Source organism: Protobothrops mucrosquamatus, unplaced genomic scaffold (genome assembly GCF_001527695.2).
Source record: "Protobothrops mucrosquamatus isolate PMUCROS unplaced genomic scaffold, P.Mucros_1.0 scaffold_38, whole genome shotgun sequence".
Classification (NCBI taxonomy): domain Eukaryota; kingdom Metazoa; phylum Chordata; class Lepidosauria; order Squamata; family Viperidae; genus Protobothrops; species Protobothrops mucrosquamatus.
In genome coordinates, this window is record NW_015386114.1 from 208,674 (window position 1) to 235,324 (window position 26,651).

General features: G+C 39.7%; 1 protein-coding gene across 1 annotated transcript in view; it reads left to right on the top strand.

Annotated features, from left to right (window-relative positions):
* CDH13 (cadherin 13) overlaps positions 1–23,912 on the top strand; it is a 225,988-nt gene extending 202,076 nt beyond the window's left edge. The window contains exons 10-13 of the mRNA XM_015810457.1: positions 2,098–2,240; positions 15,362–15,592; positions 17,257–17,472; positions 23,658–23,912. Of these exons, the coding sequence (XP_015665943.1) occupies positions 2,098–2,240; positions 15,362–15,592; positions 17,257–17,472; positions 23,658–23,665 (598 nt within the window). The 3' untranslated portion in view covers positions 23,666–23,912. The remainder of the gene's footprint in view (positions 1–2,097; positions 2,241–15,361; positions 15,593–17,256; positions 17,473–23,657) is intronic.
* The last annotated feature ends 2,739 nt before the right edge of the window (positions 23,913–26,651 follow it).

The following is a 26,651-nucleotide window of genomic DNA, read 5'->3' on the forward strand; positions in this document are numbered from 1 at the left end:
TGGTGGACATATAAATCCTGTTAGGTCCTGCTTCTGGTTCTTCTAAATTGCCCAGCTCTCTTTTTATGTGAAATTTAAAATTGTTCTTACTGGATTTAAGCCAATTTGGATATATTCATTCTACAGCTGAGAACTAAGCCCTGTTCCCAGGAAGATATAAGTGTACAGATTGGAAAGTAGAGAGGTCTACAAACAGGGGGACAAAATCTGCTTAAATCGGTCCCAAACACACCTTCTAAATCAGGACCCTGTGTTGCTATGATTTTATTTGTCATATATATTTTATTTTTATTCTTCAGGTGATGGAAACTCATATTTGCATATTAAAAGAACCTCAGTGAGGAACAATCACCTTAGTTAAGGAGTATTATGTACTTACAATGGGTAAATTTTGAGAGAAGAATTAATTTGGGAGAAAGACAAATAATACTCTGCGTCAAATTATGTGTTGTGCAATTTATCTTCGCCACACAATCGGAACAGATTGGTGAGAACTGCCCATTTCTCCAAGGCAGTGTCAATTGTGAACATAGAAGCACTGGTTAATCTTTTTCAATTGTTCTGCAAAGCTGAGTGTGTTATGTGTGTGTGTGTGTGTGTGTTTGTATGTGAAGAGTATGTGCACACACATGTATCACACACACAAACATATTGTTTGGGATCAATGGGATATTCTCCACCTTGCAATGAGTTCAACTACCTTGTCTCCTAGTTTGATGTGCATCTTTGTTTCAGAATTATTCTTTGTAATGGAATAAAGGAGTGGCGTGAAATAATTAGACGCACTGTAATTGTCGCGCACTGTATTCATCACTATGGATCGTAAGATGCTCTGTGGATTTGGGCTTTAATGGTTATGAAAAACAGGCACAGGCGGAGTTGGTAGACTGTATCATTTGCTAATCACAACAGCTTGTATCGGCTGCGTTCTTTGTTCCTTTCTAATCATTCTCGATGATGCCAAATAGCACCATTGTCATTTGGTGTGAATGAGATGCTTTGGGGAATGCAGTGCTTTGTTTCTACAGTCACAAACATCTCTGTGACATCACTGACAAAGAGTCTGCCTTTGCTCCATAAAGAGGCCTCTTTTAAGTCAAGATCTAAGGTAGCGTTCCTCAATCTTAGGAAGTTTAAGATGTATGGACTTCAACTCCCAGAATTCCCCAGCTAGGGAATTCTGGGGGTTGAAGTCTATACATCTTAGAGTGGTCAAAGTTGAGAAACAGAGATCTAATGAGCACAGCACAGAATCTCGAGTGGGAAGCTTTTAGAAATTTGAGTTGAAACCCAACATAGCGTCCATCTTTTCCCTCCCCACATAGGTGTGTAGATCCTTGTCACTGCTGGCTATTGCTTGTCTAAAAACACAAGGAAATTTAAGAATCTGGGTGAAAAGAAGGAGTTGCTTTCGAGGAAGTAAAATGTCTTAAAAATATTCTTATGATATCTTCCCATCCTTTCTCCTGCTTCACACGTTGTCACTACGTGATGAATATTGAAAGAATATATGTAATTTATGTCATGCATTCTCAAGGACTAAGACTTTATGATCATTTTTGGTGCTGTTGTTAAGTGATGATGTTGCCTAGTTGGGTTGTGAAATGTCTGCAAGAAAATGAAGCTCAGAAAGCACCGAGGATCCCACAGTCGTCATTGTCGTTGTCGTCGTCGTCGTCGTCCTCCTCCTCCTCCTCCTCTTCCTCCTCCTCCTCCTCCTTTCTACAAACCCCTCTCCCTTCTAGTACTGATAATGTTCCTTACTTGGGTAATGAAACAACCAAGCTCGGAGAGGACCCCACAGTCTTTTTCTTCCTCCTCCTGTCCGCAAACCGCCCTTTCTAGCATTGATGATATCTAGTTGAGTGATGAAATGTCTGCAAGAAAACAAAGACCCCACAGTTCTCTTCCTTCTCCTCCTCTGCCCCACAAACTCTACTCCCTTGTAACACTGATGATGTTCCCTAGTTGGGTCATGAAATGTCTGCAAGAAAACCCCCAAGCTCAGAAAGCACCAAGGGACCCCGCAGTTCAACCCTGAGCCACAAAGATTCTCTTCTATTGGTATCATTGATTATTATCTGTTCATTTTGGCAGATACTCCACTGACAGAGATCCAGCAGACTGGTTGGAAATTAACCCTGGAAATGGAACCATTCGCACCAAGGGCATGCTTGATCGTGAATCCCCCTCCGTCTTGAATAACATCTACACAGCATCGTTTTTGGCAATAGACAGTGGTAAGTAGTAGCCAATGGCATGGGTGTTTTGCTCATCTTCCTTACCGACACAAGCAAAGAATGCACTGAGTCTTCTCTGAGATGAAAAGGCATAGTGGATTTTCCAGGCAATGTGTGCTTTCCACATATGTTGGATTTTAGCATTCCAAATTCTTGGGCAGCAGGCCCTTTGAGGCCTACCAAAGGGCATCCAGCTGACCCCTGTAGGAAGGAGAGTCTTCCTGGGTGGTGCTCTGCTCTTCTTGTAGTCAAGTTCTAATAAATCATCAAATGAACTGAGGTGATGATCTCATACAAAATCCTCCGTTACCAACAGCAGTGGAGGAAAGATTTCAATGCAAACAGTGCAAATTATTAAATGCTGAGCATATGAAACGTAGGCAATCAATTTGGATTTTCACGTTTTATAGAACCTCTGTGATTGACAATAGCTCCTTTTTTGTAAATCCAGCCATCAGGTGTTAAGTCAGCCAATTGTAGTTTACTCAACTAACTAGGGGCAAACCTTGGCTTAAGTCAATGCGTAGACTCAGCTGATAACTGGTTGCTATTATTATCATGATAAAATATTGGCAAGGGAGCCTAAGAGTAGCTCTGCAGTGTTTTGAAGAGGGGTCTTCTTCAATCCCAGAGAAATTGAATATTGCATATAGGACCTGCTGCATTTGAAGGAAATGGTCTTTCATTGATCCATAATTATTTTCTTTCGGTTAGAGATTTCATCCCAATTGTAAAATTATCTTCCTAGTAAGAAATCAAGGCCTTTATTCCTATTTTCATCAATGTGGTTAGGATTAATTGTCCTCTCTGCAAATACCTGAACTGATTATTAAAATCTTGGTAACACTATACAAATAACTCATCTTCAGTTTTCCAGATTCTTCATAATGGCAAATAAGATCCAAATTAAAAAAAAACCTAGTTAAAAAGCGATATCTTTAATGCATTACGCAAATTAAAGCTCCTTCTGTTGCCCATCATCTAAATTAAAAGGATGTTATGAAAACTCATTGCAAGTAACTTTTTGTAGCACATTAAAAATAAAGATGGGGAGAATGGAGAGAAATGTTGAATTTATCCCGCACAGCTGAAAGGCGCAAAATAAATAAGAGCTTTTGTACATAGTGTTCAAAAAGCTAATATGCTTACACTACTCGGAGATGCAGCTGGTTTAGCTGCCACGATGAATTGTAAAATGCTCTTTTTAAGAGGGTTATTTTATTTCTTTCCTTTGGTTTCTGCACAGGGAATGTTTGCGAGGGGTTTGACAAGAACATGGCTTTAAAATTCAAAGCAGGGAAGAAAGCCCCTTTGCTGCTCTGGCTTATTTGGATACTCATAAATCTATTTCTTTTGAAAAACAGCTTTTGCAGGAAAGTCTGTTTTCCACACACACAAACACACACTCATTCTTTTCATCCCATGTTTCTCTGGGTTTTGATAATGCATCCTCCATACAGTATGCCTGTTCACTCTAATCGGATTAGAAGGATAAATTTATTATTGCAAAGCAATGCATATAATGCTTGTATTACCAAGGGGTGGAAATTTCATGTATTCAGGGCAACATGTAGTTCATACCCCAATTCTATGATCAAAAAAATCCGTTGGATTTCCGTTTCCACAGTATAAATCTCTAGCCAGTGTGAAGTATCCCAATATTCCAAGCATCAATTTGGGGATTACTAGCTTTGCTTTTCATTTGGTCAAACTTCCTGGTGTCGCTTCGGTTTTGTGAGCAGGCCAAGTCAATTCCCCACAGTTGGGCTGGCTGGGGAATTCTGGGAGTTGAAGTCCACACATCTTAAACGTTGCCAAGGTTGAGAAACACTGGTCTAGAATCAGCACAAGTCACTTTTAAGCAGCAGGAGTGGCTGGTTTCAATCCTTCTGCTTAGCCCATCTCTGTCCAACCCAAAAGCCCCAGTGGTCAGATGGACAAACAACAATTTTAATTATCCTCCATGCTGTAGAAATGCTTGTGATCCTCATATGGCTAATGATAATTCAGCTGAATGGTGTTGGACTCAGAGCACGCTTCCAAAGGTCCCTTCCAACATGGAACTCTAAAGGACATGCCAAATGAGAGGCCACCACATTTATATTTCTGAGTCCATCCTTGAGAGATAAACAAAGTTGGTTATTCTTTGGTTTGATCCTTCTTTCCTTCTTGGTTAAATGGGTAAAGTGTTAGTTCTCTCCACAAACTGGCTAAAGCTCAAGCAAAGAAGCTTACATAAAACCAAAGGGATTGTTGCTGTGCTATCAATCTAAAAATATCTAAAAAATAAAGAGTAGAGATGGATGCATTTTTTTTAAATTCATGATGATTGAGTAGACACTATGCAATGTACTATTTGGTTGTCAGCTCTTGCTGAGTGCATTCAGTTGGGGTGGGGGGAACATACTCAAAGCTCAAACCATCTTCTGACAATCACTTGCCATCATTCTCCATCAGGGAGGGACCTTGTCGATCTTTGCAATTTTATCTGCTCTACGAGAGTGGTGATATACACCCTTGTCAGGAACGAACAACTCAGTGTCAGCTACTTAATTCAAGTTACAGCTTGTACTCTATAAAATAATTACAGTGTAATACATTAAATTAGATTTCATTGACATCTGGAGCAGGCTGATGTCCTGTAAAAAGTTCACTCAGCCTTCAAAATATGACGGAGCCAAGATCTAGCGTGGTGTCTTTCAGCTGCTCCCTCTGCTGTTCCTGGGAGTCGATTGGAAAGCGGTGGATGTAATTTCATGGCTAACTCCATGTGCTAATGTGATAAAATTGATTCCGCAAGACTTTTTCCCAACCCACCCAATGCTAATGCTTAATTTTCTCAAAATTATGATGTTCCCGCTGAGCCACAAAATGCACACGATGCTACATTAAGCTGCAGTTGGAAAAATGGCCAAAACTGATGGAAAAGCTGCTGGAAGTGGGATGTCTTCTACTGGATGTCAAACTTCACCCCAGGCATGGTGATAAATCTGTATTCTCCAGATACTCAACCGTATTTGAGAACTTGCTTACAGCAGAAGCTCACAAACACAACACAGCTGGATAAGTTGCTCTATTGCACACATGACAGGAGTGATCTGTGTGCAGATGTTGTGTTTCCTGTAGAGGCCCAGAATCAAATCCTGTTTATAAGCCCGTTCCAGCATTTAAATTCAAGACCTCTTTCATTCACCTTTTTTGAATCAATAAAAAGTTGGCTACTACTCTCCTGGTCTTGAGAATAGGAGATATCTACAGTACTCAGTGTTGCGTAATGGGCATAATGTGTCATTTGTGGCACTTTTCTGGATGTTTGGGGATCAGGATGGGGCAGGAAACATCTAAGAAGAAAACCATTCAATTTCCCCGGGTGGTGAATTCCTAAAAACCTCCTCCCAAAGTTGCACCCCAAAATTACCTCCCCTTTCCATTTCCACCATTGATTTTGAAAAATCGCCTTATCAAAACCTAAACTTTTTGCCATGAAATTTCAACATCCCTGCTTTGAGGAGCTAGACGGTAGGTGGGGGTACCGTGTGCAAGCTGAGCCACTTGCTTTGGATACTCAAACTGTTAAACTGTACACATTTTTCCAAAGCCCCTACCATCATTCAATAATCCATTTTGTCTTCCTCCGTTGATGGTGTACAAGCAGGGATTTTAAAAATGCACTTGCCCTTCCCTAACATTCCAGCCCTCTTTGGAAACAACTTTGCCCTTGAAGATTGCACTTCTTAATTTCATAAAGAATAAAATATGACTTTTCCTGGGGAGAGAATCTGCCTCTCCCCTTTCCTAAACGGGAGTCCTAATTTGCTTTGTATTCTTTGGCTTTCTCCAAAGGTCAAGGCTATTGGCTATTATTTTTATTCTAGTTTATCAAGAGCCAATACAAGACACAGAGGCTTTCTAATCCTATAAGCCAAAATGAAATGCTGCGAAAAATTCTGTAAAGTGGTGTAAACCCATGGAAGTGGATCAAACTATGTTTGTTTAAAAAAAGAGAATTGGCTGAAAGCTGAAGAGGCAGCTGCAAAAATCTATAAGAAGGTTAGGGGTTTCATGCAGTTGAAGCTGAAGATGCTCTTAAGTCAACTTAGGGAATTGGTTTGCCCTGGTTTTCTTCTTTCTAAGATAAGGGTGGAGTAGCAGAGACTTTCACGCAAATGCGGCATGCAGGCTGGCTGGCTTCCTTTTTATTTACAAGTGGTCCTTGATTTATAACCATTCATTTAGTGACTGTTCAAAGTTACAACAGCATTGAAAAAAGGGACACTTAGGGCCATTTTTCACACTTACGGCCGTTGCAGCATCCCGACAGTCATGTGATCAAAATTCAGACGCTTAGCAACTGACTCATATTTATGTCGGTTGCAAAGTCCTGGGGTCACGTGATCCCCTTTTGTGACCTTCTAAAAAGCAAAGTCACGGGAGAAGCCAAATTCCCTTAACAACCAGGTTAGTAAGTTAATAACTGAAATGATTCGCTTTAACAACTGTGGTAAGAGAGGTCGTAAAAGGGGGCAAAACTAACAACCGTGTGATCATAAGTTGAGGACTACCTGTATTTGGGGACTCCTGATCTCATAAAAGTGTCCTGCTTGGCCTTTATTGTTGCTACGACTTAGCTGATTAACTCAAGTACATTATTTTCCAATATACAATACTATACAGTGTGTGTGTGTACACACACACACATACACACACATAAAATAATAGACTGAAATGCTTTAAAAATAGATACTCGGCTCCGAAATCTTTGTCTCCCTTTTTGATGTCAGGCAAATTAATGAGAAAAAAAAAAGGCCTGCGCGATGAAGATCAAGTAAAATAAAAATTGTCTAAGAGTTCAGTTAAAAACGATCTTGCCATATGCCTTAACCTGTTTATAGACATCACGGTGCCTGAAATTAAATTATCGCAAATTGATTCCACCTAAAACACATGGTTTGGAAAGAAATTGGGTAATTAGTAGCCATAGCAACCCAATTAAGTTGTTTTACACCCTTTATTTTAATTGCTGTATTAATTGAAGAGAGAAAAATAAATGGAATGTTCATCCTTTACATATCACGTTAAGGTTTAGTAAAAATATAAATTGCCGAGAAAATATTGCTTAAATTAATCACTATAAGCTGTAGATCCAGAGAGAAAAATTAATTTTGCAACCGTGTTTGAGATGGATGCCACCCATTTAGAACTCTGAGATAAGGGGCTGGCATTTTGAAATACAAATTACTCAAATGTAGAAACAGATTGTGATTTTAAAGAGCAACTTGTTTTTTTCTAAAATTTAGAATAAAATATTTGTTGACAAGAGGAGGACAGAAAAAGTTACCTGGCTTAATTTTATTGGTATGCTTCTTGCAAAGAAACAAAAAATATATTTCAGTTACATTGATTTTCAGTGAAATGCAGAGACATCAGTGAAATCTGGAACATGGCATCAACTTTTATCACAAGATAAAGATCAAGTATTGATAAACTCATGAATAGGTCTATACCATCTGTTACCTTCCAGATAACCCAACTGTGAAGCTCTCTATGCTATCTCACCATTTTTCCACAATTTACATGAAAAGAAGGACCAGGGGTGACATGATAGCAGTGTTCCAATATCTAAGGGGCTGCCCCAAAGAAGAGGGAGTCAGGCTATTCTCCAAAGCACCAGAAGGCAGGAGAAGAAGGAATGGATGGAAACTAATCAAGGAGAGAAGCAACCTAGAACTAAGGGGAAATTTCTTGACAGTGAGAACAATTAATCAGTGGAACAATCTGCCTCCAGATGTTGGGGTACTCCAACACTGGACATTTTACAGAAAAGATTGGACAACCATCTGTATGAAATTATATAGGGTCTCTTACATGAGCAGGATATTGGACTAGAAGGCCTCCAAGGTCCCTTCCAATTCTGTTATTATTCTATTTTCTTTTGAATTACTATTATGAAAGCATATATACTGTACAATTACAAAGCATATGTGTGATTTAATGGTTAAAGTATTGAGCTGAGACTAGGAATATTCAAGTTCAAGGCTCTACTTGACCACAGAGCTCTCTTTGAGTCACTCACTCGTTCAGTGTTAGTCCAACCTGTATCACAAGGTGACTGTGACAAGAATGAAATGAGGCCAATCTCAGTCAGTGCTATCTTTAGCTAGACGAAAGGAAGGATTAAAATTCAACAATAAAAATAAAACAGTAATTTGGCACAAGACAATTAAATAGTCCGTCTCTGGAATCATTCACACATTGTGAATAAGCCTGTTGGATACCCTGAGTAGGTTCTCACAAGACTGTTTCAGAAGACCATCCATCTTGAAAATCATCTCATTAGCTTGGATAGGACACTGGCTTGGGACAGATCTGATGCTGCCTTTGATCTGAAAGGGAAGCTTAGATCAACGGATGGATGAACATGAAAAGTGAAGGTCAAAATACTTTCTATGAGTCCTATCCGTCCCCATCCTGTGACATCTTTGAGTTCTGAGACTCTCCCTTAAAATAAGAAAAGACGAGAAAACCAAGATGCATCTTTTGAAGCATTCAGAGAGAGTTTAATACCTATAGCTACATCTTTCAACATCTCTAGAGAAGCCAGCTCAAGCATGAACAAAAAAATGGGACAAAATCAATACATATCTGACACTGGATTTGCTGATATTGCCTGTTGAGTTATCTAAGAGCCCCCCAAATTTATTTTTCAGGCTGATTGAAATCTGTAGGTTCAGTACTCAGTGTAATGAGTACTACTGTAGTATGGCTGTTTCCTCTGTGATGTTTGAATTGCTTGAAACCCCTTAAAATTCTGCTCAGAAGATCTGTAGCAAATGAATCAGTATTGGAGACTGCACCCAACATCATTAGCAATCCTTAGAGGATTAAACATAAATGAGTACGACCTTGGAAAATGAAATCTGACATTGATACATTGATCGAAAGCAATTTTTTTTTTTGGCAAGAAGTGAAATCTGACATTGATCCATTGATCCAAAGCTTTTTTTTTTTTTGCAAGAATATAACATTGTTTTTAGATAGATAGGCTGCCAGGACTCAAACACCACTTCATTCCTTCCCTATTGTTTCATTCTTTCACACAATTTTCACCTTTCAGCCAATCTCTGAATCGTGATGACAGTTTGTGTGATGAATGCTCAAAAGAACTATTCAATATCAATGCTACCCGCTCTGTGTTGTTGGGGGTGATGAATTGGTCCTTAGGTCAACATTTGCATGTATCTGGAATTCTTCTGGGGGCTTAAATTGAGCTAGAATCAGGCATAGCTATCAGATGGCATGGAATGTTTGCAAAGTTGTTAAATCTTATGAGATTTCAGTATTTGTCTCCCTTGTCATCTTGCCCTGCATATAGGGCAGGGGTAGGCAACCTTGGCTCTTTTATGACGCATGGACTTCAACTCCCAGAATTCCTGAGCCAGCATGACTGGCTCAGGAATTCTGGGAGTTGAAGTCCACAAGTCATAAAAGAGCCAAGGATGCCTACCCTTGATATAGGGGGATCCTAAAGAGATTTGGTTTTCATCAGTAGATAAGTGGTCTATGGAGATTCTCAGTCCTCCAGGTCATGATTGTCCCAAAGGTGCTTTTTCCAAAAGGCAACTGGATTACCTTGGCTTTTTTTCTTTGGAAAGGTTTCTCTTCTCCTCCAAGAATCTTCTTCAGTTCTAACTGAACTAAACATTCAGTTAGAACTGAAGAAGTTTCTTGGAGGAGAAGCGAAATGATGTCAGAGGGGGGAAAAAACCCCAAGAAAATCCAGTTGCCTTTTGGAAAAAGCATCTTTGGAACATCAGTAGGGAAAAGACATGAATATTGAGTCGTGATATCAAATGTTTATTATTAAATCAAAATCAAATCAAATCAAAGAGTCGTTGTCAAGGTTCCGACTAATGAAACACTTCAAAAAACTTCCAGGCATTTTATCCTAAAAAGTCTTTTTATTCATGTGACAAAATGTCGGCACGGCATGATGAAAGGATCCTAAGATCCGAAATCTCCACACACACACCCCCCAAGCAGTTATTTTTGCTAGCATTTCCCCTCCCTTATTTTGCTGTCATGATTTACGTTCTCCAATTAGTTTGAAGGGCAGAGGTTCTCTTCCGTTCCCCTTTCATGGGCTTTTCTCTCCTCCCTCATTCTCATCTGAATTAACTCTAAAAGACAGTTCTGCATATTTTGTCAAAGCAAAAATATTCAATATTAGCAGCGTTGAAAGTCGTGACATAAGCAGTTTGGCCTCTTTCGTTCTCTGCAACGTCCAATACCTTCTACTTTTCTGGATTGTCTTGGAAGAAATGAGCATGTCTGCCCAGGTCTGCTGCTGATATTATAAACAAAAAACAACAACCCAAAGACAAAACCCAGAGCACCACCACGCACGTGCAGGGAAACATCATGCTTGAGTTTCTCTAACAAGCCAGTATTGATTTCTTTGCCAGGGTGACAGTTCTCCCTTCCTTGAGGAGATAATGCAGTGGCTCCATGCAATCTTTCCTATTGTCAATTTGATTAATCTGTTATCTGTGTACTTAACAAATCCTCTTAGGAAAGGTGCTCAGATGGACGCTATTGAGGCCTTCTATTTTTACACCCTGGCAAGAGATGAATAATATGACTCTGAAGGCTTCTCCAGGGGGGTCAATTCAGCCTTGATGGGGGTCTCTTTATTTCTGACTTTCCCTTTCATTGCTTCTTTCCCCCCCCCCAGTTAAAGTTGTTAACCACTTTCCGTTTACAACCTTGATATTCGCTTGTTTTTCTTTTGAAATTCTGGTGTATGGCGTGTAATTGGTTATAAATAATAGACATGTATAAATAATACAGTTGCTCCAATGGGCAAGAGGCAATTTTCTGTTCCTCATTGTGTTGGTAGTAGCTGAGAGATGCTTAAAGCCGGGGTAGAGAGAGACCAAATTAAAACTGCATTAACCACAGAGCAAGTGTGTTCCCATTTCCAAACTCTGTCAGTTCTTAATTTTGGAGGAGCAGAGAGAAAAATCAGCAAAACAGGGACTTACTAGAAAATGATGATTGGCAAATAATATACTCCAGTGTAAATAAAGATGGTGTTTTAATTAAGAATCCCCAATACCTGACTTTTCTGCTCAGGTTTCAAATATTCCGTTGGCTTTTCATCCGTTTCTCTTTCCTGACTTAGCTTAACAATATATCAAGAAAAAAGGGGGGGGAAACCCACATATGGCCTTTTTAAAATTCAATTAGTCTAGCCTTAACTGAATAATAACTTTCATTTTTATTAATAAGAATGCAGCCTGCTATCCCTGGAGATCAGATACTTGGGTAGACACAGGCAGAGAAACTGTAGAGTTCGGACAATTCCACCTTGGTGGTGCATTTATGTGTCTGAAATAGATGAAATATTACCGTTGGGACAATTTATCATTCTGCAGCCATGAATTTGCTTCCACTCATGTTTTCTCTGAACTTATTTTTAATGTGTTAATTTTTCTTTCCTTCCAGTCTCCCAAGGGGAGTATGGTTTGGGAGAGATGGAACCTGTTGGGGTTGGTAATTCCAGATCCTTCTCTACCATTATGAGTAATTTTCTTGTAGCTCCACAATACACAATGCCCCCAATCACAACTCACTAATCCATGATGTATTGTCTGGTTCTGCCTTACCTTGAAAGACAGACCCAATTCCTGTGCCCTATAAACTATGGCTAATGGTTTGGTAGGGCACTTGAACAGCCAGTCCATCTTTATTCAACAAATTATGATTAATGGTCCATGACTTGGTGGATGGCTGAGCAAATGTTTTACCGATCGAGAATGTCAGACCTGCCTCAGCTTGAACTTCAAAGTAAGAACGATCCTTAACTCTGTTTATTGAAAAAGGTAGTGTTTACTAGAAGTCAAGTGGATTACAGTAAATGCATAGCCAGAACTGAAAAATCATGCGCCAAAATCCCCAGGCTCCAAGATCACCACACATGGGGACTGCAGCCAAGAAATTAAAAGACGCTTGCTCCTGGGGAGGAAAGCTATGGCAAATCTAGACAGCATACTAAAAAGCAGAGACATCACTCTGCCAACAAAAGTACATATAGTCAAGGCCATGGTTTTCCCAGTTGCAATGTATGGCTGTGAAAGTTGGACCATACGAAAGGCTGAGCGCCAAAGAACTGAGGCCTTTGAACTCTGGTGCTGAGAAGACTCCTGCGAGTCCCTTGGACTGCAAGGCGATCAAACCGGTCAGACCTAGAGGAGATCAACCCTGACTGCTCTTTAGAAGGCCAGATCCTGAAGTTGAAACTCAAGTACTTTGGCCACCTAATGAGAAGGAAGGACTCACTGGAGAAGAGCCTAATGCTGAGAAAGATGGAGGGCAAGAGAAGAAGGGGACGACAGAGAATGAGGTGGCTGGATGGAGTCACTGAAGCAGTAGGCATGAGCTTCAATGGACTCCAGAAGATGGTAGAGGACAGGAAGGCCTGGAGGAACGTTGTCCATGGGGTCGCGATGGGTCGGACACGACTTCACAACTAACAACAACAAAAAAAACTTTTCCCTCCATTATTTGCCTCCCATCACTAGTTCCCGATGTCCAATCTAATTCAAACAAGATGCTTTTAGAACGGGTATAGGTTTGATATGCAGCTGCATTCCATTCCCAGCCATTTGTCCTTGAAGCCCATCTTGGAAAGAGACAGGGAAGTTTTGTTTTCCTCAAAGTATACCCCCTCCAATCCACCCCCCTCCCATGTTCATGGCCAACTGATATGACTGGTTGCAAAGTTCAAGGTTGAGGTGTCCACTGACAGTGAGCTACATTTAACATGGAAAGGGTGGAATTAAAGGTAACCCTCACAACATCCATATGAACAAAACCACAGAAGATGGATTTCTTTCATTTTATACTCTGAGATGCCTGTTAATTACTATGTTCATGAGAGCAACACCTCATAATTGGCAAGAAAATTTGCTTTTGGTTTTCAGCTGATCGTGGTATGAGGGCTAGAAAAAGGAGTTGTGCACGGGGTCCATTTCTAGACTAGCACATTGCCTGGACCCAAAACATGGTTTACCAAAACATTGTTAAAATAAATCATGACTCAAGGTGAATTGGAAACACGAGTGGAATTGAAGTCAAAATCTTTATCTTCAACTTGAGGTCCTAGAGTTGGCTCATCCTCCACACCTCCAGCAAAGAATGACAGTCAGAGCATCTTCAGGTCATCTTTTTAATCAAGATGGAATCACCAACCTAGAGCTAAGGAGAAATTTCCTGACAGTGAGAACAATTAATCAGCAGAATGGCTTTGCCTTCAGAAGTTGTAGGTGCTCTATCACTGAAGGTTTTCAAGAAAAGATTAGACAACCATTTGTGTGGGGTGGTATAAGGTCTCCTGCATGAACAGGGAGTTGGACTAGAAGATCTCCAAAGTCCCTTCCTACTTTGTTATTCTATTAATCTGGTTGACGTCTTGCTGCTTTTTTACATGTTTGCAAGGCAGGACTTCAATGGATTCCTCCTCAGGCATGACACTTCCTAGGGCTGATTTTATTCCTCTTAAAAAAAAATCCCATGATAATCTGGATTCCATATGGCTAACAGTCATGGAGGAGGAAAAAGAGTATTACACGAATCAGGAAGTCCTTGAGGGAATCACAAAATAAGAATCCCTGCATATTCCTCAGAGTAACATGAAATAACAATGCCCCTCATGTGTTTAGAATGGAAGAATTATTACAAATGCTAGTAATTACTAGAAACAAATATGTAGCTTGTTGTTGCTGGCATTACAGTTTCATTTTGGGAGCAGATGCTATGGAAAACACAGATGGTGGAAGAGAAAAATGAACATGGAGAAATCACATTTTCACCTGCCTGTGAGATAGCTAGGTCAACTTTGGAAAGGAACAAGAAGTTATTACCACCTGTCAATCTAAACAGAGGATGGGGCTGGTCTTGATTCTGCTGTCAACAGATAAATGCTTAACTCAAGAAAGTCTTAAGGCAATACTCTGGGGAAAGCTCTGTTAAAAATAAAGCTAACAGTGAAACCAACCTGGTATCAGTTACATGCAGTCCCCAGCTTATAACTATAACTGGGACCAGAATTTCCATTGCTAAGCAAGATGGTTAATGAGTAAGTCTAGTATTTGAGGGACTGAACAAAGAAGAGGGGGTCACGTTATTCTCCAAAGCACCAGAGGGAAGGTCAAGAAACAATGGTTGGAAACTGACCAAAGAGAAAGGCAACCTGGAATTAAGGAGAAACTTCCTAACAGTGAGGACAATTAACCAGTGGAACAGCTTGCCCCCAGAAATCGTGGGCGCTCCATCACTGGAGGTTTTTAAGACGAGACCTAGACAGTCACTTGTCTGAAATGGTATAGGTTCTCCTGCTTGAGCAGGGGGCTGGACTAGAAGATCTCCAAGGTTCCTTCCTATTCTATTCTATTCTATTCTATTCTATTCTATTCTATTCTATTCTATTCCATTCATCTATTCTATTCTATTCTATTCTATTCTATTCTATTCTATTCTATTCTATTCCATTCCATTCCATTCCATTCCATTCCATTCCATTCATCTATTCTATATACATAGGTAAGCATAGAGAACATAATTCAAGAGATAGGATCTTATTTTCCATATCTGCCATGTTATAAAGTTCGAAAAGGCTCCTATGTACAACCTGATTGTAAGTCCAGCTTTATACAAAATAAAGCCAGTTTAATCCTGACAGGCTACTTTGAAGTCAGCTACAGAAAATGGTCATTTGTTTAAATTCATGACTTAAGTCCTGGGAAATAAGATTTACAAACATGCATCAGAATACTTGGTCCATCAATTCTGATTCACAAGATGGTTATTTTCCACTTTTGTGATTGATTGATTGATTGATTGATTGATTGATATGGACATTGGTCATCAAAGAAACAATGCTCTGGCATTGCTAATAGGGTCCCCAATGGATTTTTTTGTGTGTGAGTGTCTTGTTTTCCCTCTCTGTTATGAAGCATTAATGCATCTATTGCTTTGATTCCTGAGCGCCTTAATCATATCCTACAGGGAAATGTGATATACATAAATGGAGCATTTGTGAATACCTGTTGCTTTTCCTGCAGGTAGCCCTCCAGCTACAGGTACAGGAACTTTGCAGATTATCTTGGAGGATGTGAACGATAATGCCCCTTCTCTCTACCCAACGGTAGCCAGTGTTTGTGAAGATGCAAAGGACGTAAAAGTTGTCTTTGGTGCCTTAGATAAGGACATTCATCCCAAACAAGAGCCCTTCAAATTTGAGCTGAGCAAGCAATCGGGTCAAGATAAAGTATGGAAGCTTACCAGAATTAACAGTAAGTCCATTAGAAACAGCCAAACTTTCAGCATTGTGTTGTCATTCTCTTACAGTTGTCCTTCTCCCTGCATGTATAAATCAGGCTGGGTCCTGTCTGTGTGAGCACCACATTTAAGGATGTCTACACCACATCCACAAAACAAGATGGTTGCCAGGATGTTGCAAATGAAGTTCCACCTGTGAGTGAAACACCTAAGAAGCAGATGGAGCTTCAATCAGATCCTGATGGCCATCATTTTGACCATACTCTACACATACCCCTGACCAAATAAATTCGGTTGTTAGCCTGGTCCACCTAAATTCTACCTCATTCTATTTATTTTTAAAAAACAAGAACATATCCATTTGTTTTCCTATTCAATGTCCATTACCTGACAATTTCATTTATAAGCGAATTTGTCTAATGCAGTGTTACCTAACCTTAGCAACTTGAAGATGTGTGGACTTCAACTCCCAAAATTCCGCAGCCAACCAGATCACCAGAGGAATTCTGGGAGCTGAAGTCCACCCATCTTCAAGTTGCTGAGGTTAAGAAACACTGTTTAATTCATGATTTCTTAGCCCCAATTTTTCAAATCGATGAACTGTTGTTCTCAATATAATCTGTTTTGCGTACTTCTTCTCAAGGAGAGTCCATGACCTGCTTCGTTCAAGGTCACCGCTTTTCTGTAAAATTGAGAAATTCAGAAATAAAGATTGGAAGACCCTAGCCCTTAACTATCTCTCCCATTTGCCCAAGTCATCAAAATAATTCATCGCTGCCAAAAGATGCTGAGGTCTCCAACAGTTCTGAAAGGTCTCTGCAGTGCAGTGGTCCATATACTGTGTTGTTTCTTCTACAGAAAATTAGGGTTGTGGGAGACCAAACTGCACAATGCATTGCAGTAGTTCCAAACACTGGGGCATACCTGCTGGTTCTTCATCATAAACAAAATTGCAGCTACAGATATTGTGGTACCCATTCTTGCCAACTGGATCCTATCCTCAAAACTCATTTTGCTACTAGCTCAGTTACCTAAAAATGAAGTTTTAAGGAGGGAAACCCACAAGCAACATAACCTTTGTTGCATGCAGTGCCGAAAGCATGTTGTAACGAGAAAGGGCGATAACTACGGCTCTGATTTTCACAAAAGTTTAGCTCTCTGTAAGGTCTGAAACTTGTGAATGATTTGCACAGTGGTGGAAGATCAGTATATTCTCCATATGCATTTTACTAGTGTTGTGCAAAGTTCTCAGAAGTCCAAATGTATACAAAAAGACAGATGGAGAAGAGGGCTCCCTGCGGATGCTTTCATGGCTGCATTAAGCACTCGGAGTATTTCATGGGTCCAATCTACTTATAAATCCTAAACTAACATTTTATGATAAGGCAATATTATTAGCCTCCTATTGCAAATAAAAGAGGAGTTAGCACTAAGGGGTGTGCTAAAAATGTTCTTGGCTGGGATAACGTTTGACTTCTTGTAGCTGATATTTTTTTACCGTTCCACAGCAGGGTTTTTGTTTTGTTTTGTTTTTCAAATTTGACAGCAGGCTAGCTGGGAATTCTGGAAGTTGTAGTCCACCCTTCTTAAAGTTGCCAAGTTTGAAAAACCCTGTGCTGCGGTGTCTTCTGCAATATTAAAACCATCGCCCTAAATATAACTTCCTTATTTCCCGCAGATACCCACAGCCAAATTGCCGTTCCCCCGAATTTGAAGAAAGCCAATTATATCATCCCCATCTTGGTGACGGATCCTGGAACACCTCCCCTAAGTAATAGTATGGAACTCAAAATCCAAGTGTGCTCCTGCACGAAATACAAAGTTGACTGTAGCGGTTCTCCTACTTTTCACACCAGCACAATTCTGATCTTCCTCTGGCTCTTCAGTTTATGCTGTAAGTGGTCTGATAGGTTCAAACTAATATGGTGAGGTCACCCTGAGCCAATTTAGCTCAATCTGAATGGGATGGGGGGGAAAGACTCTTGATTTCTGGAGTGGTCTCCTGGGCATGAACGGTTGCTGAGCAAAGCATGAGCCTCCTTTAGACATTGTCTGGGTTGTTGAGAACAGTGGAGTCATTGGTGCTCGCTGTGCTTGATTGTTGTCTTGCAGACATTTCACAACCCAACTAGGGAACATCATGAGTGCTAGAAGGGAGTTGTGTTTGCAGCGAGGAGGAGGAGGAGGATTGTGGAGTCCTTAGTGCTCTCTGAACTTGATGACCCAACTAGGGGACATCATCAGTTCTAGAAAGGAGTGGGATTTTCAGGGAGGAGGAGGAGGAGGAGGAGGAGGAGGAGGAGGAGGATTGTGGGGTGCTTGGTGCTCTCTGAAGTTGGTTGTTTTCTTGCAGACATTTCATGACCCAACTAGGGAACATCATCAGTGCTAGAAGGCAGTAGGGTTTGCTCTCTGTGGAGTGCTCACCACCAAGTGCTTGAGTTTTAGATTTTAAGTGCAACCATGTCTTATTCCTGATAAAGATCTCATAAGGCTATTAAATGGAAAACCCTCAGGACAGCTACTCCACCTTCTTGTGCATATGTGAAAAAATGTACAACTGGGAATGTTATCAGAGATAATATTTAATCTTTTTAGATTAACATTATAAAAATGTTATCCAAGTCACATTTTTACTTGGTCCTCTTGAAGCAGAGTAATTCATCAGTGCCTCACTTGGAACTTCTGATGCCTTGCAGTTCCTCTGAAGTTTTCTTCCCTCTTAAAAGAAGCTTCTGGGGTTTGTTTGTGTGAACTTTATTCTCAGACGGTCTTTTCCATATTTTGGGGGGATGAGGGCAGGGGTGGCCAGCTTCCTTGTTTTCTATTATCCAATGTCCCGTCACTCTGAAATTTTTCTGGGTGTCAGTCAGTCAGTTGGTTTATCATCTGTCTGTCTGCCTGTCCAGCCATGCATCCAGCCTATTATCCATCTGTCTGTCCATCTATCCATCTGGTCCATCTGTCCAGGAATTCTTGGACTTTATTTTCTTCTGCAAAAGAAATGTTGAACGCAGACTGCCTTTTATCAAACTGAATAAAGAAGGAGTGGTAGAGAAGGAGAAGGAGAAGGAGAGGAAGGAGAAGAAACTGTAAAGAAAGTGAAGGAGTTGAGGAGGAGAAAAGGAGAAAGGAGCAGAGGAGGAGGAGGAGGAGGAGGAGGAGGAGGAGGAGGAGGAGACCATTCTGCTAGCATTCATCTAATGGGGCCCAGTAGCCCAAAGGTCTGTCAGTGCTGAGTCCACTGGAAAAGCAGAAGCAATAACTGCTAAAGATAGCTGTAATGTCTGCAGATTTTCTACAGATATAATTAGTGAGTTCCAGAAGAAAGCGTTCAGAGATTCAAGCCAGAGAACTAGCTAAGCAATTTAGTTTTGGATTTTTGCTACCCTGCCAAAATTTGCCAACTTTACATCTGGAGTTTCTTTATTCCAAAGGCTGAAGTTTCTTTTTACAACCACCATTAACTTCACAGCAATATCTTTTGCAGACCAAATATTCCTAGGAATAATCAAAGATTATGATGCCATTAAAAAGAGGGGGGAACCCTACTACAAGACCTTTCATGTGTATTGAACAGATGAGCTGTCCCCGTCGCTTTGGGCAAAGTTATAGGCTTAATTTTTTGCTGTACCAACAATTTAGTGAAATCCTTTTTAGTTATCTGCCTCGCCTCTTGGTGATTAGGTTTCATAAGTGCACTTCTGTGTGGGAGGTAAAGTAAAAGGCGGGAGGGGGTATTTTTGCTTGTTCTCACTTCTAAATTTGCTTGTGCACATTTACAATCTGAGGATACAGCCATGAGCAACCACTTTGGTAAGACAAAACGTATTATCATTTAAATGAGGCAATTATCTTCTAAGATTGGAACATGTGCCTCTTCAGTAAGTCACTGAAATGATTTGTGGTTAGATCTTCCTTCCTTCCTTCCTTCCTTCCTTCCTTCCTTCCTTCCTTCCTTCCTTCCTTCCTTCCTTTCTTTCTTTCTTTCTTTCTTTCTCTTTTTCTTTCTTTCTTTCTTTTTCCTTCCTTCTCTTTCTTTCTTTCTTTCTTTCTTTCTTTCTTTCTTTCTTTCTTTCTTTCTTTCTTTCTTTCTTTCTTTCTCTCTCTCTCTCTCTCTCTCTTTCTCTCTCTCTCTCTCTCTCTCTCTCTCTCTCTCTCTCTCTCATTCATTTTCCTTCTGGCTTTTTCGTTCTTTCTTTGTTTCTTTCTCTTTCCTTCCTCTTTCTTTCTTTCTTTCTTTCTTTCTTTTCACTTTCTTTTCTTTCTCTTTCTTTTTTGTTTCTTTCTTTCTTTATCAACCCCTAACCCTATTAAGTTTCTTTATCAATAAATCACAAGCATATTAAATGGATCAGAAGTCACCTATTTGGGAATATGGAGCCATTTCCTCAAGAGCTGTCTGGAATCTTTGTACCTTTGTCCCAAAGGGTTATCATTATATTTCTTTTCTTTGTTTCCCCCCCCCCCCAGTCTGAGAGCTGGCCTTGAGAGCTGCAGCCAACCACTAAATGAGAAGTATCTGCTGTGCTGCTGGCCTTCACTATGGCATCTCTAACATATTAAACAGATATACTACTTTTCCAGTTGATTCATCTTTCCAGTCTTATTTTCTTGGAGAATGATTCTCATGACCAAGTTCACTTGGCCATGAATTTGGTCTCTGGTTTGGCTAACCCAACTGAAGTTAGTGGGCTGCTTTAGTTGATCTTTGTTGGAGTTCCCAAGATAGGCCCAACACCCCTCCCTTGCATTTATGCCTGCATTTATGTCTCAAACCACAATGGACTCTGTGTTGTTGTATAGCACAGGGTAGATGTAGAGCTACTGCACATGAATGACTGAGAAGTATTTTTGTGGGGAGTCCTTGGTGTTCTCTGAGCTTGGTTGTTTTCTTGCAGATGTTTCATTATCCAATGTCTGCAAGCAAACATCGAAGCTCAGAGAGCACCAAGGACCCACAGTTCAACTCTGAGCTATAAATATTTTCTTCTACTAGTTGTAGTTGTGTCTACAACTAGACACAAAGACAGTTTTCCTCCATGCCATCACTCTGCTAAACAATTAATTCCCACAATCTTGTCTTATGCCCTAGGACATCAAACCATGTAGTAGGTCTGTATTACTATTATCCTTCTCATTTTTCCTGTTACCTATTCCTTTAGCATCTTATGATGACCCCTTTGTTGGTTGTGTCTTATGATTTATGTTGATTGCTTTTATTTAGCATCCTATAACTATCACTGAGTGTTGTATCTTATGATTTGTGGTGATTATATTTTATGATTATGATCATGATTTATCACTTGTTGCTTGTATGTACACTAAGAGCTTATGCACTGGAGACAAATTCCTTGTGTGTCCAATCACACTTGGCCAATAAAGAATTCTATTCTATTCTATTCTATTCTATTCTATTCTATTCTATTCTATTCTATTCTATTCTATTCTATTCTATTCTATTCATCTAGTCTAGTCTAGTCTAGTCTACTCTAGTCTGCATTCTATTCTATTCTATTCTATTCTATTCATCTAGTCTAATCTGCATTCTATTCTATTCTATTCTATTCTATTCTATTCATCTAGTCTAGTCTATTCTAGTCTGCTATTCTATATTCTAGTCTATTCTAGTCTAGTCTGCAATCTATTTTCATCGTCTAATCTATTCTATTCTAGTCTATTATGTAAATAGTTGTCTAGCTACCCCAACATTAATCTGATGCCCTAAAATGGTTCTGTGTGCATTTAAAGTGTGATTAGTTCATCTAAAATGAAGTTTGGGTGTGTAGATGGTGCACACAAGGTAAACAAGTGTTTGTGTAAGGATTCTAGTCCATGTTGAGAATTAGAATCCTTAAAATCAATAGAGAAAAGCAAGGAGTTATGATTGCTTTATTGTGTCCCCTAAACAGATAAACACATATGTTCTAGAACATGTATTTCCATGGATTTATATGTATATACAGTATGTATGTATTCCATACAGAAAATAGAAATGTAGCAAAAAATATATGAAGAAGATAAGTGTTTCTATGAGGCACTTGATCATATAGAAATATTACCACTATTTTGTAATCCTTTTTTATCAACTGAGCCTAGCTGAGGAAAGCTGTACTTGAAAAGATCATACTTCGGTACTTTCTGTAGCATACATTTAAGATAAAATGTTTAATGTTCCCTAATTTCACAGAACTAAATTACAGTTTGTGACAGACTGTATTTCTTTTCTCAGTAGCTTATTATGACAGACTTATGACTGCACAGCCATTTTCTGAAATCTTTTAAAACAGTCTTTGGCTAAAACCAGACAATAATTTACAGGCAATAAATTATGTGACAAATTTTGGCTGTTTCTTTGCTGGCAAGGAAGGCAAAGAAAAATCACAAGTCTGTCCTCTCAACTTTTCCTTTATTTTATTTTTTTTTAAATCTAACCCAGTTTATCTCTTTGTCTTCCCAAGTGAAGCTATCTTGGTTAGTTTTCAATTTGGTGGAAAGCTGGATCATGTTTCTTCCTAGCTCTGTTAGCATTGGCAACTTTTAGTTTTTTAGAGATGCTTGGCTATGTAATAATAATAATAATAATAATAACAACAACAACAACAATAACAACAACAACTGGAGCACCACTTGAATACCATTTCAAATTCGTCATTAGTCAATTGCAAAAGGCGGCCTTACTAGGAACCGCTTCCATCCTGCGACGATATCTGTAATGACATCAAATATCCACATCTGCCTATCCCAGGTCTTTGGTAAGGACTCGATAGGTAGACAAAATGCCAAATCCAGTCTGAACATCTGGCTGACTGTGCGATGATTAATAATAATAATAATAATAATAATAATAATAATAATAATAATAATAATAATAATAATAATAATAATAATAATAATAATAATACAATTTGAAGGGACCTTGGAGGTCATCGAGTCCAACCCCCTGCTCAGGCAGGAAACCCTATACCATTTCAGACAAATGGCTGTCCAGTCTCTTCTTAAAGACTTCCAGTGTTGGAGCATTCACCGCTTCTGGAGGCAGGTTGTTCCACTGGTTAATTGTTCTCACTGTCAGGAAGTTTCTCCTTAGTTCTAGGTTGCTTCTCTCCTTGATCAGTTTCCATCCATTGCTTCTTGTCCTGCCTTCAGGCGCTTTCCATCACAGCATGATGGAAACATGTTGTAAGACTTCAAGGAAGGGTGCAGAAATATCAGCCTGTGGGTCTTTCTTGGTGGTAGGATGGCAAGAAAGTAGCAGGAAATGCAGAATTGTCTGTCAGCCCTCTCTTCTCCCCATAATTGTTTATTTTAAATCTTCCCCCTTAAACCTCACTATTGGTCCTTTGGGGGGGGGAAGCATGTTGAATGGTACAAAAATTTTGGAGTAAAAAAAATTGGTTGTTAACTTGCATTTGCAATCTATCTAATTCCTCAGTGAATGAGAACATCTATTTGATTTGACTCATAGCCCATCAGGGTTATCAAACAAGTACTTTTTCTACTTTCTGATCAGTTCTGTCCGATTATCAGGAACTGTCTAGACAAATCTCTGCAATTTCCCTGGCAAAGTTTTAGAGAAGTGGTTTACCATAACCTTCTTCTTAGGGGTGAGTGAGAGCGACTGGCCCAAGGTCAACCAGCTGGCCTTGTGCCTAAGATGGCACTAGAACTCACAATCTCCCCGTTTCTAACCTGGTACCTTAACCACTACATCAAACTGGTTCTCTATCTAAGCACTACATTCCATATGAACCAAACAAGTCTGGAAGTGAAACACACAGATTATGTAAAGCAAAGAGAATCCAAGAATAGAATTTAAATCCTTTGCTCTTTGTTTCCTGGCCTTTTTCTTTTTTCTTTTATTTAAATGGCCAATGTAATTATGGGTGTTTTCTTCTCTAGCCTTAAATCTTTATGATGAATTGCTCTGGCGCATGGGTAATTGAATGTAAATTGCTTATAGTCATAAGTGAGCCACCAAATAAATGTGCCTAAAGATTAGAGGAGGGATTAAAATAAGTACGGTCTTTAAATGTGCCATATGCTTCCTAATAAATGATGTTATTGCTCATCACGCAGGTCTGTAAGAACTCCTGACATTTAAAGCTGGTCTATCGTTTCGCCACGGTGACAAGCAAAGAGCATACTATCCCCAACAGAAGTTCACCTCTGACTTTTTCGACTCCTTCTTCTCCAAAGCCTTGGTTGCTTCACAACTTTAGCTCGGCATCCTCCCAGCGACTGGATTGTATATGACAAACGTGCGGCAGCTTTCGCTCCGGATTCCTTCCTCAAGAGCATTGGACACGATAACCTCTTGTTGAAAAAGAGAGCAAAAAAAAAAAAAAAACCCAACAAAAAACGAAACCACACAAAATAGACAGAATCAAAACTTGGTCTTCTGGGAGCCCAATTATGCGATGACTGTCTCCCCCGCCTCTCTGTCAACTTGTTGCTATTGAACTGTTTTAAAACAATTGTCTGTGGGTTAGTATTTGTATATGTATGAGTGTATGTATATGTATATATATATATTTATAGAGAGAGAAGAGATATACCGATAGGATTAGCTTTTGTATGGCTTTCACATTAGGCTTGGGGGGTCAATGGGGCAGAGGAACATGGAAGCCAGGTGATTGGTGACCACCAGTAGCTCCGCTCAGCATTGATGCTACGTGTGAAATAGAGTAATCCAGGGTTTCTCCACCAGGGTAACTTTAAGAGTTGTGGATTTTAGCTCCCAGAATTCCCCAACCAGCACAGCTCTTAAAGTTACCACGGTTGAGAAACAGTGGAGTAAGCCAAAGGAGAGGGCATCTGGCAAGAGGATTGTATGAAGCAACTGATTCAACAGCATCCCTTAAAAAAAATGAGAGAGAGAGAGAGAAAATCTCCCTATGTTTTATAGTATAGGATACCATCATTTCCTTTGACTTTCCATTTCATTCCCCAAGGATTGGAGTCAAATGTCTAGCCCAGCTTGATATGCTCAGCCAGTATGAGGGAAGATCTTCCATTGGGTGGCATGCTGTGAAGATGAACTTTTTCACAAGAGAATAAAATTTTTAGAAATCCTGCTCTGCTCACCCTTTAGAGATTTCTTTTTCTTCTTCCTCTTCCTCCTCCCTAAATTAAACTTTCTTTGCCTTCTCCTTGTCTTCCTCCTCCTCCTCCTCCTCCTCCTCCTCCTCCTCCTCTCTAGATAAAAATTTTCCCTTCTCCCTTCTCTTTCTCCTCCTCAGATTAAACGTTCTTCTCTCCTCTTTCTCTTCCTCCTCATCCTCAGATTAAACCTTCTTCTCCTTCTCTTCCTCCTGCTTCTCCTCCTTTTCCTCCTTCTCTTCCTCTTCTCTCTCCTTCTCCCTCCTCCTCCTACTCAGAGCGGCAGACATTTGGTACAAAGGGTTTTATTATCTTATACTGATGGTTTCACTGGCTAGAACTGTTTTGTGTTAACTGCTGGGGCAATCTGCCAGCTTTTTCTCCTATGAGGATGGTTGGGAACGGACTTGAGGGAGGCCTTAAGCTACTTAAATGTTGACACTTACTGAGAAGCCAAGCTTCCTTGGAAAAACATGGGCACAAATAATAAAAATACCACACCATCCTTTCTTGACATTTCACCATCGCATTTTAGAAGTGAAGTTCAACTGGGTTACAACAGTAACTGCTAAATTACTTTGAAAGTCTATGCCTTAAGATATTCAAAGGAATGGCCTTACCCTGAAACCACAAAATAATAGAATTTTTGAGTCACCTTAGATCAGGTTGGGTGCTGGGAGAGAAGGGTTGGGGTAAGCAACTATTCCTATGTTGGCAGAGCAAAATCCCTCCGTGGGAGAGGGGTGGGATTGCTTGGCAAGGAAAAAAGTTCAACTTTTGCCTTCTCATTGAAAGGCTACCTAGTGATCTGTGACTCCCTTGTATACAGGAGAATTTTGTGATATCGTAGCTCCTGCAGGTTGAAGTAAAACATTGCCATTTTCTATAGAATGGGAAAACATCATTCTCTGTTGTTGTTGTTTTTCTAAAAAGAAGATGGGAAACTGCTGGCCTCCAACTGTTGCTGGACTCCAACAGTTTCAAGTCCGTCATAGGTGTCTGGAGGGGTGATCTAAATGGGGCCACAACGGTATCATCAAAACTCTGCCCATGTTTTGATGTGCCTCACGCAATTAAACAATGGGTGGAGACTTGATAGCACCATCACAACTCCCGTCTTGACATCTTGCAGGGTCTCCTAAACTCCAGCCAATGTGGTCAACCATTAGCCACAATCTGACCGCATGGTTTTCCTTTCCTTGTGTTGTGTTGAGATAGACTCAAAGCCCCCAGTGAAAGAAAGCTAGCTTTTTTTCTTGCATAAAATAATTAGTTTTGGTAGGAGAAGCTCAAGAACTCATGATTATCTGATCCCAGCAACTCAGATATGTGTCCACCACGAATTTGGAGGCAATTTTCATTGAGTTGTCTTTCCATTTTCTCTTCCCATTTTTTTTTAAATCTACTACTAATCACCAACCAGTTCTCTCTCGATGCCTAGAGAAGCTAGCTCTCACTACTCAAGCACATCTAAACTGAAAAAGTTATATAAATATATACATATAATTTGTTTTTGAGTATATTATATATACATACATATTCACAGGTACACACAAAGAGGCACACAAGCGCACACTGGGATTTATTTAAAAACTAACCAGAGCTTTTTGTTTTGTTTTCAGTATGTATGAAATAACCACACTTGTTTGCAGAAAAAAACAAAAAAACAAAAACAAAATAGGAACAAAGGGTGTTCCTTATGTATGAAATGGAAGCCTTTTTTAAAATATATATATAATTATATATATATATTATTTGGTGAGCATGTAAGGTAATGGAAAACTTCTCTAACTGTATCATCAAAACGATCATCTTGTTAATAAATTGTAAATGATCCACTCAGCTCACAACAATTTTTTTTAACGACAAAGGAAAAATTAGCAAAGAGTAATAAGTGACAGACTGTGGCTTTTAATAGAACATGACAGTAACTAGGGGTAAGGTAAGTGTCTTAGATTCTTTTAATAAAGT